General features: G+C 44.9%; 1 protein-coding gene across 1 annotated transcript in view; it reads right to left on the bottom strand.

Annotated features, from left to right (window-relative positions):
• Xrcc5 (X-ray repair cross complementing 5) overlaps positions 1–10,796 on the bottom strand; it is an 87,312-nt gene extending 76,516 nt beyond the window's left edge. Inside the window, exons 1-5 of the mRNA XM_032901317.1 lie at positions 10,638–10,796; positions 7,750–7,863; positions 5,702–5,885; positions 3,988–4,036; positions 2,813–2,935 (exon numbers count right to left, since the gene is read on the bottom strand). Coding sequence (XP_032757208.1) covers positions 2,813–2,935; positions 3,988–4,036; positions 5,702–5,885; positions 7,750–7,863; positions 10,638–10,658 — 491 coding nt within the window. The 5' untranslated portion in view covers positions 10,659–10,796. The remainder of the gene's footprint in view (positions 1–2,812; positions 2,936–3,987; positions 4,037–5,701; positions 5,886–7,749; positions 7,864–10,637) is intronic.
• Positions 10,797–13,682: the final 2,886 nt, after the last annotated feature.

Genomic DNA, 13,682 nt, shown 5'->3' with positions numbered 1-13,682 from the left:
TGGAGTCAAGGACGAAGCTGAGAGTGTAGCTCAGTGACAGCGAATGACTGCCTAGCATGCATGAGGCCCTGACTCTAACCCCCAACACTTCAAGTGATGGCATAATAAGGAGTAAGAGGTTGTGAAACATAAAATACTTAAAATTCAAATGCTATTGTAAACATTAAAATCTTACCCAGAAATCAGAATATTCTCAGACAGAAATAAAAGCCAATTCTGCTCTGTTTCTCTCTGGTTATCTGTTTGAAATGAGGCTAAATCTAGGTTGCAATTATGAACCACAAAATGTATTAGACAATCAGAGGCGGGGAGCTGGCTCTGCTAATCAGGAGAACTTGTGAATCTGCAGAGGACCAAGGTTTGGCTCCCAGCACCCATATGGCAGCTCACAACCACATGTAACTCTAGGCCCAGGGGATCCAATACCCTTTTCTGGTCTCCACAGGCACCAGGCACACAGAAATACATCGATTTAAAAACATATTAATCAATCCATATGCAGACTGAAAACAGTACTATAATATGGTACTGCAGCAATGTTTTCACCTAAGCAGTAGCATGGGTTCTCACATACTAAGTAGGTGGAGATTTCTGCTTCCGTTTTCTGAAAAGGAACTGAAGCAACTGAGCTGGAATAACTGAACCAGAGCCATTCGGTCACCTGACCAACAGGTCTTGTGCTCTGGCAAACCTGACCTCACTTCATTCTTCCAAACACAGATGGCTGAATCAGGTGATCCTTCCCCCGAAACTGTAGATCACCACCCTTTCCCCCGACACTCTGTGGAGGTCACCACCCTTTCCCCCAACACTCTGTAGGTCACCACCCTTTCCCCCAACACTCTGTAGGTCACCCACCCCTGTGTGGGGGATGCTGTGCAGGCCAGCAATAATTCTGCCTGCTATACTTAAAATAAGGCTTCCCGTGTAAACCTCTTCTGTTTACTTAGCATGACAGATCCGCATGGCCTGCATGACACGTCAAGCTAAGGCGCTTCCTGTGTGTATGGCACAGAGGACGGTTTGCAATAGGTAGTAACTGTCATGGTAGCATCACCAGGAAGGGAAAGATACCATGAGGAAGCTTGTCCTGGAAAAAGTTACAGTAACAGCTCTTCCTCTGCTGGATCTGACCAGAGGAGAGGAAGCTAAAAACTCTGCCGAAGGAACAAGTGCGTTTTAAGGGAATCTAAGGCAAGTGGCAGTACATGGAATGGCATCTTGTCGGACAGGAAGAAGCATATGCCAGAGAGCAAAGGCAACCAGTGCAGCACAAGCAAGTGGAAGAAAGCCGACCTTCCTCCCGAGTCTGCTACTGTGGACTCGGCAACCAGTGCAGCACAAGCAAGCGGAAGAAAGCCGACCTTCCTCCCGAGTCTGCTACTGTGGACTCGGCAACCAGTGCAGCACAAGCAAGCGGAAGAAAGCCGACCTTCCTCCCGAGTCTGCTACTGTGGACTCGGCAACCAGTGCAGCACAAGCAAGCGGAAGAAAGCCGACCTTCCTCCCGAGTCTGCTACTGTGGACTCGGCAACCAGTGCAGCACAAGCAAGCGGAAGAAAGCCGACCTTCCTCCCGAGTCCGCTACTGTGGACTCGGCAACCGGTGCAGCACAAGCAAGTGGAAGAAAGCCGACCTTCCTCCCGAGTACGCTACTGTGGACTCGCATAGAAAGATAAAGAGACTAAAAGCTCTTCCAACGGCGTCGGCAGAAAGTGCAGTACGATATGTTTCAACAGGAGGCAGCCTGAGACCATGGGCAGGAGACTGAGCTAAGCTGGCCTTCGAAGCACTGAGAAACCCCAGCTCGGTGACAAGCGTCACTTAAACAGCACTTAATTTCTCTGAAGTACCATCTTAACAAGTAACGATGTGGTGGGCTTTTCAGAAGTCTTCTCTTCAGTCCCACGGGAAGATGTCCCTTGGCAGTCTTAGGGGGACACACATGCATGCTAGAGGGGTTCATAATTCCCCATGGCAGGCAGTCTAGGAGGCCACAGGCTTACCACTCTGAACTGAAGGCTGCTTAGTGCAGTTCTCAATTTGAAAAGTGAATGTCCCTGATCAGATTAATAATTCAACATCCTGTATCATCACTCTGCTTCGGCCAAAAATAGGACGAGAAGAAATGGGTTTTAAATGCAGCAGGAAGGATTAGTGTGACAGGAACTTTTCAACGGGGATGTAAGGCACAGAAAGTAATGCTAGAGGGGAAGTTCAAGTTTCTATGAGAGGAGGGACTCTCTTTTAAACTATAAAATTCACATTTTCTCCCCAAATTTTATAGTACACATAACAAATTACATGTTATGATGCGTCTGCATCCTGAGAAAGGGTTAAACATACACATTGTATGTGCTATAAAATGATTCCTAACATAACAGTTCTGTCCAATCTACTACAGTTCGTAGACATCACTCTCTGAGCCACGCAAGAAAGGAGCTCTCCGGACGCTGGTGTCATCTATGCAGAAAGGAGAGAAACTGAATAGCCTCAAAAGACGGAGTCTGTCTGTCTGTTTTTCAAATTCTTTGATTCTTTGGTTCTAAAAGCAGTGACTTGCTATTGAGTTCAATATCTCTGCACCACTATTTTCTTTCTCTTTCTCTTTCTCTTTCTCTTTCTCTTTCTCTTTCTCTTTCTCTTTCTCCCCACAGCTCAGAAGAGCTCCATGCACACAGGGATGGCCGATGCACACAGCAGATCCCCCTGCTCGGCAGAAACAGAAGCCTCCTAGGAGCCATCTACCCAGGGCCCTGCTCACTGAACGAGGGATGCCAAGATTCCCTATGCATTATTCTCCAGATCTTACAAGAACTGCAGGGAGATGCCGGACTTCTTCAGGTTACAAATTATAATGTCCAGTTGGTCTTGGCTGAATGGGCTGCTGAGGTCAGTGAACACTTCAATATGCTTCTTCCCAAACTTCTTTCCTCTAAAAGACAGAACAGTCACATTAAGAAGTCACTCTCTGAGCCCTAGGGGTATGGCTCACCACTGCCGTGCAAGACTGTGGCCTGCGTTCAATCACCAAGACTCACCCAGGGCACACAAAGAAAACTGATTCAACGAAGTTGTCCTCTAGCCTCCAACATATGCTGTAGCTTGTACACATAAGTCAGCGCACATGCGCATGTGTGCGTGTGTGAGTGTGTGTGTGCGCGCACGTGTGCACACACAGACACAAAATACAAAAAAAAAAAAAAAAAAGGCGGGGACAATTTTAAAGGAAGTAGTCTCCTAAATTTTTTTCTAAGAATTGAAATACACTTGGTCACTGATTAGAGTGGTGAAAGAGTGAATCCATTGATTAAGTGTGATTACACTCTCAAAGCTCAGCTGAGTTCCTATTAAAACACATACTCAGCTTCATGTAGTTCACACTTGGCTCAACATCCCTAGCCCTGGTTCCTAGCAGTGTGACGTAAAACAATGCCTTGCCACCTGCACAGCTTCAGACCATAAGCAGGGACTCTCGGACGTAAGAAGATGTCAGCCTGACAGCTTCACTTCCCAAATGTCTCGCTGGGGAACTACACCTGGCATTAGCAGCAGGATTTTGCAAAGGATACTGACTGGGAAACAGGAATACAGATTCAGGCCCCGGATGCTATCACAAAATGTCTTCTCTAATAATGCAACCCTATGGGTTCAAGGGCACACACTTTCAAGACACAGTAATCGAATAAATGATGGATTAGGAAGTTGACAGAGTTCCTGTGTACAGCACAACAATTACGTATGGGTCAGACCACTTAGTACTTTTTAAAGATTTGGGATAACTAGTTTAAACCAAAAAAGAAAACCCAAGTATGCCAAATACTTATTTCGCCCAGAGAAACTCCCGCCAAAGGTAGTCCTTTCAAAACCTAGACAGGTGCTGCCAGGCTAACGTGCTACCTGATTAACAACAAGCCACACATCCTCGGACACATCGACCCACGTCTCTCACAGAAATCCCACTTCTGTCTTCAGGTGAGAACTCACATGGTTTCACGCTGAATCAAATCCATGCACACAATCAGGGCGTCCAGGACTTGGCCAGTTAAGGGTTGAAAGAAAGCCAGCACTCCCTCCATCCCGTGAACATCCCAGTTTCTCCCAGCAAAGCCCACACTACTAACAACCACAGTCACTGGATGACTGAAAGGGCTTGCCCCATGTGCCCCTCTTCAGAAGCACTAATTCATAAGTGCTTCCTGTCAACGTACACATCCGGACAAATAGTGTGGGGAATAACAAGACACATATTCACTTAACAAAACATATTCAACACATATTCACTTAACAAAAACCCTAACATGTCATTTAACTGTTCCTGGAACCCAAATTCGGTCATCTTAAATACAAAGCAAGCCAGAATGTATCATTTGCAAGTCACACCAAATACGGCAGTGCCTCCTAGTGGTCAAGAGTGGAACTAGTAATTGTTTTGAAAAATACAAAAAAATACTCTTAAGATTAGAGCCCTAGTCTCTTCGTGTGTGAGCACACGTGCATTGAGAAAGAGTTTAATTTTCACGGCTAATCTCAATTGTGAACTTGACACACCTGGGAGGCTGAACCTCAACTCAAGACTTGCCTCCATTAGGTTGGCCTGTTGGCGTGTCTGTGAGGTGTTTTCTTAATTCCTAAGTGATGTAGGAGAGCCCAGACCACTGTAGGTGGTGCCATCTCTAGGCAGGCGGGCTGGGCTGTTTGAGAAAGATAGCTGAACATGAGCGAGGGAGAAAGCCAGTAAAGCAGCGTCCCCCATTTGTTTGTGCTTCAGGCTCCTGCTTAAGCTCTTGCATTGGCTTCCTTCCATAAGGCAACCATAAACCCTTGCCTCCCGGATTTGATTATGGGCAGAATCTTATCACACCAACAGGGAATCAAACTAGAGCAGGCCTCTGTGCAAGACATGAGAAATAAATCTCAGCTTCAATAACAACTTATTTTTAGCATAAAAACATCCTTCATCCAGAACAGTGGAGACAGTTAGCACTGTAGTCTTCTGAATATACTTCTGTGGTAGTTTGGATGAAAATGGCCCCAGAGGCTCATAAGGAGTGGCACTATTTGAAAGGATTAGGTATGGCCATGTTGGAGTAGCTGTGACCTTGTTAGAGAACGTGTGGCACAGGGGTGGGTCTCGGGGTGTCTCTCTCTTTCTTTCTCTCTCTCTCTCTCTCTCTCTCTCTCTCTCTCTCTCTCTCTCTCCCCCACACACACACCACCCCCCAGGATTGAGAGATAGAACTATCAGCTACTCTCCAGCACTGTGTCTGCACACTGCCATGCTTCCTGCCCTGACAATGGACTGAACCTCTGAACTGTAAGCCAGCCCCAATTAAATGTTGTCCTTCATAAGAGTTGCCTTGGTCATGGTGTCTCTTCACAGCGATAGAATCCTAGCTAAGACAGCCTCCAGACAGTGCAAACCCATTCCCTAGTCAATATATGCTTATAGAGTCCCTGGGATTTCCCCCCTTCCTGCACTTCCCAAACTCTCAGTATCACAGAAAGGGAAAGGGCAAGACACTAGAAGCCCTGGAGCTGGGTATTAATTGATTAACTCCATATTAATTACACACCTCTTTCCTCAGAGGAAAACATGTCCAGATATTCATATCTGGGACTTGGGGAGAGCCTCACCAAACTGGATTATGATTCTCCAGATAAAGGAAAATTTCTTGTCTTTTTGGCATAAAAAGGATACAGTCGGCTTGTTGAGAACTTGGTTGGATTTTGTTTCCGATGTCTTCCAGCAAATCAAAATCTGGTAGCATCAGGTGCCTGTGCACTGTGATGTTCTGATACTGGTTCTTGCCAGCAAGGGCGTTATCTGTGTTCTCTGTACCATAGAGGACTAAGGCGATCTCATCCTTGCTCTCCGAAAACACCTAGGAAGGAATATCCGAAGGCTGAAGACTCTTGGAACAGCCTAGCAGGAAGGCTCCCTGGCCTTCAGGGAGCAGGAAGACTGACCGTACCTCCTTAAGCAGGTGCCCAGGGCTACCAGATAGTAAACAAATGGGAGTTAGGCTCTAAGCAGACATTTTCTCGTTTTTAAATTTTATTTCATTATTATAAAGAGATGGGTGTTTTGCCTGTGTGTACGTCTGCTCATGTTGTGCCTGGTGCCCCAAGGGTATGGATCCCCAGGAACTAGAGAGAGATGCAGATGGTTTCGAGCCACCATTGGGTGCTGGGAATCCACCCGTTCCTCTGCAAGGGCCGCCAGTGCTCTTAACCTCTGAGCCAGCTCTCCAGCACATAGGCAGATCTCTCGGGTCTTTTCATCTGGGCACAGTACTCGTGCACGGTTCAGTCTCTCTGCTCCTGACTGAGCTGTGACTGGCAGTTCTCAGCTCCCACCTCCTTCGCTTCCACAGAATGTCGGGCTCTAATCAGGACCATGAACTAAAATAAACCCTTTCTCCTCTAAGTTATTTTTCACTAGGTTTTTGTGTTTCGTTTTTTCTTTATAGCAGAAACAGAAATTATAAGCCAGGGCAGCTATTTTTGAAGCAAGGGTCTTTTCCTGTAGCCGGAGTTGGCTTAAAACTTGCTGTGCAGCCCTTGCTGCCCTCAAATGCCCCAGCCTTCTGAGGGCTGAGGTTACAGGCATATATCGCCATGCCCAGTTTACAGAACTACTTTATGTCTGAAAGCAGCTCTGACTCATGGGGAAGATGATGTTTCTTTCTTTGCACACAGGGCCTGGTGGCTAACACTGTCAACCTGACAAGATCTAGAATCTGAGAAACAACTCTCTGGGCACGCCTGTGAGCGATTACGTGGATTAGATTAGCCTGTGGGGAATCAGCTAGATTAACTGAGGTGGGAAGACCCACCCTAATTGTGAGTGTCTCTCTATCCCTTGCTGGAGTCCCGGGCTAGATAACAAGGAGACAGTGGCTGAACACTACCCTTCACCTCCTGCTTCCTAACTGCAGATGCCATGTGACCAGGCTGCCTCAAGCTCCTAAATCCAGGCCTTCCCTGACATGGCAGACTGGACCTTGGAACTGTGAACCAAAATAAAACCCTTGTACATTTAAGCTGTTTTGTCAAGTATTTTTGTTGCAGCAACAAGTAACTACTCAAAAGGGGATTGGGAAAAAGCCCTAACTGAGTCTACCTTAGCCACTTCATCAAACCCATCAGACATGAACAATGACTTCTTTTCTTGCTTTCTTTTCTTTTTTTCTTTCTTTCTTTTTTTTTCTTTCCTTGTTTTTTTGACACAGGGTTTTCTCTGTATAGTTCCGGCTGTCCCGGAACTTGCTCTGTAGACCAGGCTGGTTTTGAACTCAGAGATACACTTGACTCTGCCTCCCACGTGCTGGGATCAAAGGCCTGCACCACTGCTGCCCAACTATGACTTTTTTAGAAAGACACTTAAGATATTAATATTTGTAATGCAGTGAAAGAAAATAACTGGAGAAGGCACAAACAAATTGAAGGGGTTAATAAATGACAGGTAAAACACGGATTCAGATGCAAGTCATCTGGCCCTAGAGACTTTTATTAAACATTTTATATTGCCTTTCCTTTCTGCTAACAACTGTTGTATCTAGAGAAGGGGTTGGATCAAGAAAAGCAAAGACTATCAGGTTTTAAGGGTAAGCAGGCTTGAGTACATGTAAGAAAACCCCCCAGATTCTGAAAACACACAGGCTGGAAAGACAGAGGATGTTAGGAGCCGAAGGCAATGAGTGTTCAAAACGTGGGTTACAAGCTTAAGGTTAATCTGAAACTCACCTGTCGTTGGACAAACATAGTCATCACTTTCTTGGCCTGTTCAAGTGGGGATTCTTCACCAGGAAAGGAGTTACCCATGGCAACCCCCACATCCATACACAGCACAACAGCTGCCTAGAAACAAAGGCCCAAAAAGTACACAAGGAAAAAGAAGCCATTAGCAGAGTTTGTGAAATGGGTCCCAGTCCTGCTATGTAAAGAGGAGGGGTAAAGGGAGAGAACGTGTGCGTACATGTGTAAGACATGCCAAGAACATGTAAGGTTCCACTCTGGAGAGCCTGTGAATGGCTCTAACGTTTCCTGAAAGCCACATAGATGGAGGCACCAATCATGTGACTGACGAAGTTGCAGGCATAAGCAATGGCACCAGGTCATTAAAGAGCAATCATACATTGGGGACTCTGTGTTTCTTTCCTATCACTGTGATAAAATACCCTGACGAAGGTAACTTAGGGGATAAAGCCTTTACTTAAGCTTTTAGCTCCTACTTCTAGCTGATAGCTCATCATAATGAGGGAGCCATAACAAGGTATCAGGCGCTTAAGACAGCTGGTTCTGCCACATCCAGTCACAGCTGGTCAGGCCACATCCAGTCACAGGTGGTCAGGCCACATCCAGTCACAGCTGGTCAGGCCACATCCAGAGCACAAAGAATGCGCACACGCCAGTGTTCAGCTTGCCTTTCCCACTTTATAAAATCCTGAGTCCTTTGACGAGGGAACAGTGGTACCCATAGTTGAGATGGGTCCCTGCACATCCATTACCATAATCAAGACAATCCCCCCCACAGGCAGGCCCAAAGGCCTATCTCGCCCCATGATTCTACGGTTTGTCACCTTGATGATTAATACTATTACAGGGACTAAGAAAATAAAACAAATCAGATGCAAAACGAGACACATGTAAAGCTCTATGCGTTTTACACACAAAATTTAATTAAATAGAAACTGCAAAAGACCTGAGCTCATAACTTCAAAGTAAACTATAGATTGAGTCAACAAGATGACCCAGCTTCACCATTCTGTCCTCACGAACACTTTAGGTTGTTAAAACACTATACTGTATTCAAGAAAGAAAATGAAGGGTCTTTTGGTGGAGGGAAAAAAACCCAACAAAACCCTAGATTAGCAATCCAGAGACCTGTCCCATCTCTCTAATTAGCTATGACCCCTTGGCATTGTCCTTATTCTCTCTGTTAATTCAGTCAGGCAGTAAGTTGTCGGGCCTGATGAGGCCTAAGGCTGTTTGCAGAATTAACAGTCCTGATCCTACCCGTCTCATCTGTGCTCGGTGCCGACCAGACAGAATATGAGCAATTCTGGACTGAGAGTGACAAGGACTGAGAAGTGACCACTTAAGATGGTGGTCATCTGACTCTAGAGGTGTTTGGAAAACCTGCATGAGCTCCTGTAGTAGGGGATGATTCCCAAATTTGACTTTTCTGCAACACTCAAAGGAAATACTATTTTCCCTTAGTTCATAAAGAATGGAACCACGTGATACTCTGATATTAACAGGTTTCAGAAGCAGTGACAACTTATTTGGGGACAAACAGTAAAAAGCTGCAGAGTACCTTTGAGAGGAATTCAATTTACATCCCACAGTGAGTCCTTCAGTGTAAAAATCTTTTTTCTTTTCTTTCTTTCTTTTTTTTTTAATGTCACAAAATAGGCTGGCTGTGTTCCTCTAATGTATGGCCACAAATGTACTTTTAAAGTAGCAAACACAGAAGGACTGGAAGTCTTGTGTCGAGAATTAAGAGATTCAGAGAAAGACATCAAAGAGTTTGACAGTATGAAGATTCTGGTCTGGAAGAATGGTTTGTGATAATTTAAAGTCTTTGTCTGGAAGCAGGTAGAAAAGAGGGAAGACAGACAGGGAGGGAACTGCAATCTTCATTACTACACTGAAACCATACGGCCTGCTAGGATTTTCTCTCAAGTACATCTGCCACAATAAGTCCTTCACGGAGCTACAAAGTTTCAGCAACTGAAAGCAGAGAAACAAAGGAAGTGAACAACACCATTATGAGTTCATAATTTAATCAAAATTCCCCAAATGGGCGCGGAGGAAAACAGAAATCCGTTACTGAACCCCTATCCTGTTTGTATAAACAAATAGGTGAGTCGGTGAACTCGGTGAATGAATGGATCCTTGCAGCTGCATCTCTCTAGTGACCAAAAACAACCTCTTTAAAGTTCACTGTAATTTCCATTATTAATCTAAGAAGCCATGGGTCATAGATTCTTAGCAGTAGAGCACTTTTGTTTTGTTTTTTCTTTCAGGGCTCTGAAAATGGCTTGGATTCCCATTCATATTTTACCACCCATGGAAAGAAAGGGTGACCATGTTCTAATCATTTCAGTTCTTCATGCCTCGGTGCTCCTACTTACGAGCTCAGGACAAGGATGTTCATCTCACGGTTTGGTGTGAAGATTTAAATTAAATAGGAATAAAAGGCTTAGTTGTGCCTCACACAGTCAGCTTTCAATAAATTCGAGATTTTTAATTATTATGAAGGTAATGATATGGCACTTTATATCCTGAGTTATTTCATTCACAGAATCTCACGGAGTCCCTCTCTGAAGTTTTAAAAGCCTGTCATGTAGGGGACAATCCTCGCTAACTTATAGAGATTTTTAGAACCCAGGTTCAGAAGCAATAAAGGATGCCTGTGTTAGCAAGTGGAGTGGATAGAAAACTGAGGCAGCCAGGGAGGAAGCGTAAAGGTGCACGAGACTCAAAAGCAGAACTCCGAACCCCAAGCCTTTCGCTTTGGGCATTCATCCTTCAGTGCTGACTCAGCTGCGATTCCCACAGCTCCTGCTACGGAACCACCCTCTGCAGATCCCCGGCTTAGGAAAGGCAAAAGACCCTGCTTTCAATACCTTATTACCGGACCACGCCATGTTGCTGGTCCTCAGGTGGTTTGGTTACTTTTTCCGGGCGGAAACCTAGAGTGTCGCAACTCTGTTCCGGGTAATCCACAGACCAAGAGGTCCCGCTCTGCGTGCTAGGCGGAGAAGTCCTGCTCCTGGGCTGTGAGCATGCGCAGAATTCTCTCCCTGCCTCCCTAGTTAAGGCTTTGTTCTCTGAGGCTGCTAAAAACCGCCCGTACTGGGCTGGAGAAATAAATGGCTCAGCTGTTTAAGGCATTTGTCATCAAGCCTGACGACCCAAGTCATACCCCAGACACCCATATGGTGGGGAAAAAGAACCAACTACACAAGTTGCCCTCTGACCTCCCACACGTCACAAAAAGTAAATAAATTTAAAATAAATAAATAAATTTAATAGTAAAAGTAAATAAGGGGTTGAAGGAAAAGGGTCACAGGTTAGGAATGTGTACTGTTTTTGCAAGGGTGAGTATTTCAAACCCCAGCTCCCACATCAGGCAACTCAAAATTCCAGTTCTGTGGGATCTGACGCCCTCTTCTGGCCTAAACTCAAATGCACATACCCACATACAGCTGCATGCATGCACAATTTTTAAAAATAAAAATGGAAAAATAATTGCTATTACTGAACTGAAAATAATCCCTTCTGCTAGCAATTTGTATTGGCACTCTGGAGTTAAATGAATCCACGAAGTCACTTAACTCCTCTAAAGGCCTTCTAAAGGCATGATACTAAAGAAAAACCACAGACACGAAGACCTTAGGATCAACGTCAAAGAAAAGAGTGAGAATTCTCAGAATTAAAAGGAAAAGTGGGGAGCTGGAGAGATGGCTCAGCGGTTAAGAACACCAACTGCGCTCCCAGAGGTCCTCAGTTCAATTCCCAGCAACCACATGGTGGCTCACAACCACCTGTAATGGGATCTGACGCCCTCTTCTGGTGTGTCTGAAGACAGCTACAGTGTATTCACATACATAAAATAAATAGATAAATCTTTAAAAAGAAAGGAAAAGTAGGAAAGACGTTCAACTCTACAAAGTGGTTAAAACACCTCAGCCTCTAGGAACCTGGAGTGTCTGTGGCTGGGCAATGGAGGCTGTCGATTACTGTTGAGTGCTCACCTCTCATTTTCAAGGGAATTGCCCATCTGCCCTTCCCTTCTGATGACCCTTGCACAGAAACTGCCTGTTTTCTATACAAAAATGACTCACAAGCTGCAGGTGGTTGGGCAAAAGGTCCAGAAACCTGGAAAGTGTCTGCAAGCCTCTGTTCAATCTGGGAAACGTTCACTCAGGTTCTCTTTTATTGAAAATGGTATTAAAAAAAAAAAAAACAGGCACTAAAATTGAAATGATTTGGAGAATTCTTGAAGAAGTCTTCAGGGAACAAAGGTTTAAACATTGAAGCTGATGGGGCTGGATAGATGGTTTAACAGTTAAGTGCGGGGGCTGCTCTTGCACAGGACTGGGGGAAGTTCCCAGCACCCACATTCCAGCTCACGACCATGTGTACCTCCTGTTCCAGAGGATCCCACACCCTCTTCTGGGTTCTGAGGAAACCAGGCACACATGTGGTACACGAACCTACTACAAGCAAAACACTCAGATGCATAAAATAAAGCAAAAATTTAAAGTAAACACAGTGATATCTAGACAGACACTTCCAGCACCCAGAGGATTCATCCATGCTTTTATTCAGAGGTGTTTTTTTTTTTAACTGAAATGTTATTTCTATTTGTAGTTTTACTATGGTTCATATTTAGAGTTACTGGGGTCTTACTACAGAGGATGCCTACAAGCTATGTCATAGTTCTATCTTGGATAGAATCTCTCTTTTCCTCTCTTCCTCTCTCCCTCTTCTCTCTCCTCTCTCCATCTCTGTTTTCTCTCCCTCCCTCCCTTCTCCCTCTTTTACACACACACACACACACACACACACACACACACACACACACACACACACACTCCCACTTCCAATACAAGTCAGTTTCCTAGGAAAAATAAAGAGAGATTCTAGTAGCGTCCTTGTTTGCATCTACATGACCTTCATAGAAGTTTCAAGAACCATCCACTTCTGGGCAGTTAGAAGGCCCGGGTCCTGAAAATGCATGATTTAAAGCATTGCTTGCTCTAACAAAAAACTTCCATTGGGGCTGGAGATGGCTCAGTGGTTAAGAGCACCGACTGCTCTTCCAGAGGTCCTGAGTTCAATTCCCAGCAACCACATGGTGGCTCCCAGCCATCTGTAATGAGATCCGATGCCCTCTCCTGGTGTGTCTGAAAACAGCTACAGTGTGCTTATATGTAACAAATAAATCTCTAATAGAAAAAGTTCCTATTAATCAACACTATAGCCCAGGAACAAACATCGTTAATGGAACAGAGTACATGGCTACTCTCTGAAGGGATTTTAGCCTGCCTGAGAATGATAAATATGGCTCTTGCAGGCCTTGCCCTTCTCTCTCTTCCCCTCTGCCTTACATTAGAATAAAGCTAGCCCTCTATTTCCATATTGCCTGCTTCCTCCTCCTGAGGCTGACTACCAAGGTCTACCTATTAAAGTGTTTAAGTCCAGCAATCAAAAGCCCCCTTTGGCTCACCTAATCAACATGACCTCATTCTAACACGGGGTTTCCTTTTTTACCTTTACAAACCACCATTTTCCTATGTGCCATGGCTGTCTTCTCTCCATGTCAGTCCTTTATCCCCGTAAATAGCCCTCCTCCCTCTCCATTGTTAACCCTTCCTCTTCTCCCTTGTCCCCTATCTCCTGTCTTTGTCTCTCATTCCCTGCCCTCTGTCTCTCTGGGGAAGGTAAATCTCCTTTGTACTGAGAACTTGGTCTTGGGGGTCCTAAGCAGAAACTTTCCCTTATGATAACTTTGTGGGTTTTGCCTTTATAATCCTTTGGCTAACAATAACTGGGGCCTTACCTAGAGAACTCTCTCTGGGCTGGTCCTGACCAATGTCTTTTTTTAGTAAAAAGTCTCTACTTTATTAAAACCAAGACTTGAGCCATACTGATGAATCTCTGAA

Source organism: Rattus rattus, chromosome 4 (assembly GCF_011064425.1).
Source record: "Rattus rattus isolate New Zealand chromosome 4, Rrattus_CSIRO_v1, whole genome shotgun sequence".
NCBI classification, from domain to species: domain Eukaryota; kingdom Metazoa; phylum Chordata; class Mammalia; order Rodentia; family Muridae; genus Rattus; species Rattus rattus.
The sequence above is the reverse complement of the archived record's forward strand: the minus strand, read 5'-3'. Positions and strand labels throughout refer to the sequence as shown.